The 1748-nt window shown below is 62.8% G+C and overlaps 1 protein-coding gene across 1 annotated transcript in view; it reads right to left on the bottom strand.

The window, feature by feature from the left end:
* Positions 1 to 1719, bottom strand: part of STAC3 (SH3 and cysteine rich domain 3) — a gene marked incomplete at its 3' end in the record, with an annotated part of 3172 nt that extends 1453 nt beyond the window's left edge. Inside the window, 6 exon segments of the mRNA XM_009575836.1 lie at positions 53 to 119; positions 242 to 339; positions 420 to 492; positions 731 to 834; positions 981 to 1239; positions 1654 to 1719. Coding sequence (XP_009574131.1) covers positions 53 to 119; positions 242 to 339; positions 420 to 492; positions 731 to 834; positions 981 to 1239; positions 1654 to 1719 — 667 coding nt within the window.
* Positions 1720 to 1748: the final 29 nt, after the last annotated feature.

Here is a 1748-nt window from a genome sequence, read left to right as displayed (position 1 = left end):
CAGGTCCTCGGCCCTCGCGTGCAGCCAGGCCTGCCGCAGTCGCAGCACTCACCGCCCTCGGTTTTGCGCTCTTCTCGCTTCGTGGCCTCTGGTTCCTCATCCATCATCGCAGCCAAAGGCTGCAAGGCAGATTGCTGTCAGGGGGTGCAGAGCGGGCAGGGAGGTGGGGGTGGCAATGGGGTGCAGGCTGTGGTGCCGGGACCCTTGGGCATTTGGAGTGACAGGCCAGCCCCGCACTCACGTTTTTCTTGTCATCCTGCCCTTTCTTGCGCTCCTTGTTGGCCATAATGACACCCGTCCGCAGGGTCTCGAACACGGGGTCGCTCCTGTTGGCTGCCGCTGGGGCACAGGGATGGCGAGAGGGGTTCAGCTACAGGACGCGAGGGGATGGGGCACCCCGGCCTGGGGACGGTACTTACAGAGCAGCTCCTTGACGCAGGCGTATTGCTGGTCACTGTAGAGGGGTGAGCTGTACGCACGGCGTCAGAGCACCTACCACCACCCAGACCTGCGGGCCCTCCTGCGAGAGCTGAGGGGGGGGTGGGTGGATGCTGGGGACCCAGAGGGTGACCACCCAGCAGGGAGGTGATGCCTGGGTCTCCCCCAGAGCCAGGAAGAGAGGTGGGTGATGGCGCCTGGGTCACGCCCACAGGGACTGAGCTGGCCGCTCCCTGCTGCGGTGCTTCGGTTTTCCCTGGGAGGGGGTCCCAGGCCCGGGGCCAGTGGGAACACTCACGATTTTGCCAAAGCAGCGCTGCATCTCCACGTAGGACTGGCAGTGGTGGTGGATGTTGGTTTTGCAGTTCTTGCACCTCAAGCCAAATTTGTTGTTGACTGGCGGTGGTGGGGGCGGAGGGGTGGAAAGGAGAGGCAATGTGACACTGCAGCTGTGGGGACGGCTGGGCTGGAGCCCTCGCCAGCCTTGGCCCCCAGCCCTCGCCCTGACCATGGCCCCCAGCCCCAGCACCCTCAGGACTCACGGACAATCATGCGGGCACAAACATCACAGAACTTGGGCTTTTTGAAGTAATGATCTTTGAACTTGTGGGGTTTGTCATTGACAAGTTTCTGGGGCTCGGGAGGGGGCTCAGGCTCCTCCTCTTCTTCCTCCTCTTCCTCCTCCTCATAGACGTAGCAGATGGGTCCTCCTGAGGGGCTGACCAGCTCCCCATTGGGCTGTGGCTCTGGCGCCGTCTCCTCCTTGGGCTTTCGCTGGAAAAGTTGCTTCAGCTTCTGTAGCTGCTGGGGCAGGAGAAGATGCATCGCACACGGCAGGCTGGGGGGTGAGGCAGACAGGCAGGCAGAGAAGCCGGTGCCTGGCTCCCTGCCCCTTTGCTCTGACCTAGAGACTCCTTCTTCCCCAAGTGGGAGGAGACCCCAGGCGTCCTGGGGCAGACATGCTGTGCGGACAGGGACCCTTCTCCCGGCCCCGTGAGGTCCCCACAGAAAGAGAAACTGTGACTCCCGAGCACCATGTGGGATGTGGGCAGCCTGGGGAAAAGCCCAGCTATGAAATGGCCACCCAGTGCCTGCTGGATCAGGATCCCGCCAGGCATCCCTGGCCCCACGAAGATTCCTGGGGCTGAGGCCGAGACGATGCTAGAAAGGTGGCTGCCCCCACCCACCCAAGCTGCCCTGTGGGCACCCACTTACCCGGCTCTTGGGTTTCCCACCTGAAGCAGGTGAAGCTGGTGGCTCTGGCACTTCCTTCTCTGTCATGCTATGAGGGGAGAAGAGAGACATCACTT

Source organism: Fulmarus glacialis, unplaced genomic scaffold (genome assembly GCF_000690835.1).
Source record: "Fulmarus glacialis isolate BGI_N327 unplaced genomic scaffold, ASM69083v1 scaffold28944, whole genome shotgun sequence".
Taxonomy (NCBI): domain Eukaryota; kingdom Metazoa; phylum Chordata; class Aves; order Procellariiformes; family Procellariidae; genus Fulmarus; species Fulmarus glacialis.
The sequence above is the reverse complement of the archived record's forward strand: the minus strand, read 5'-3'. Positions and strand labels throughout refer to the sequence as shown.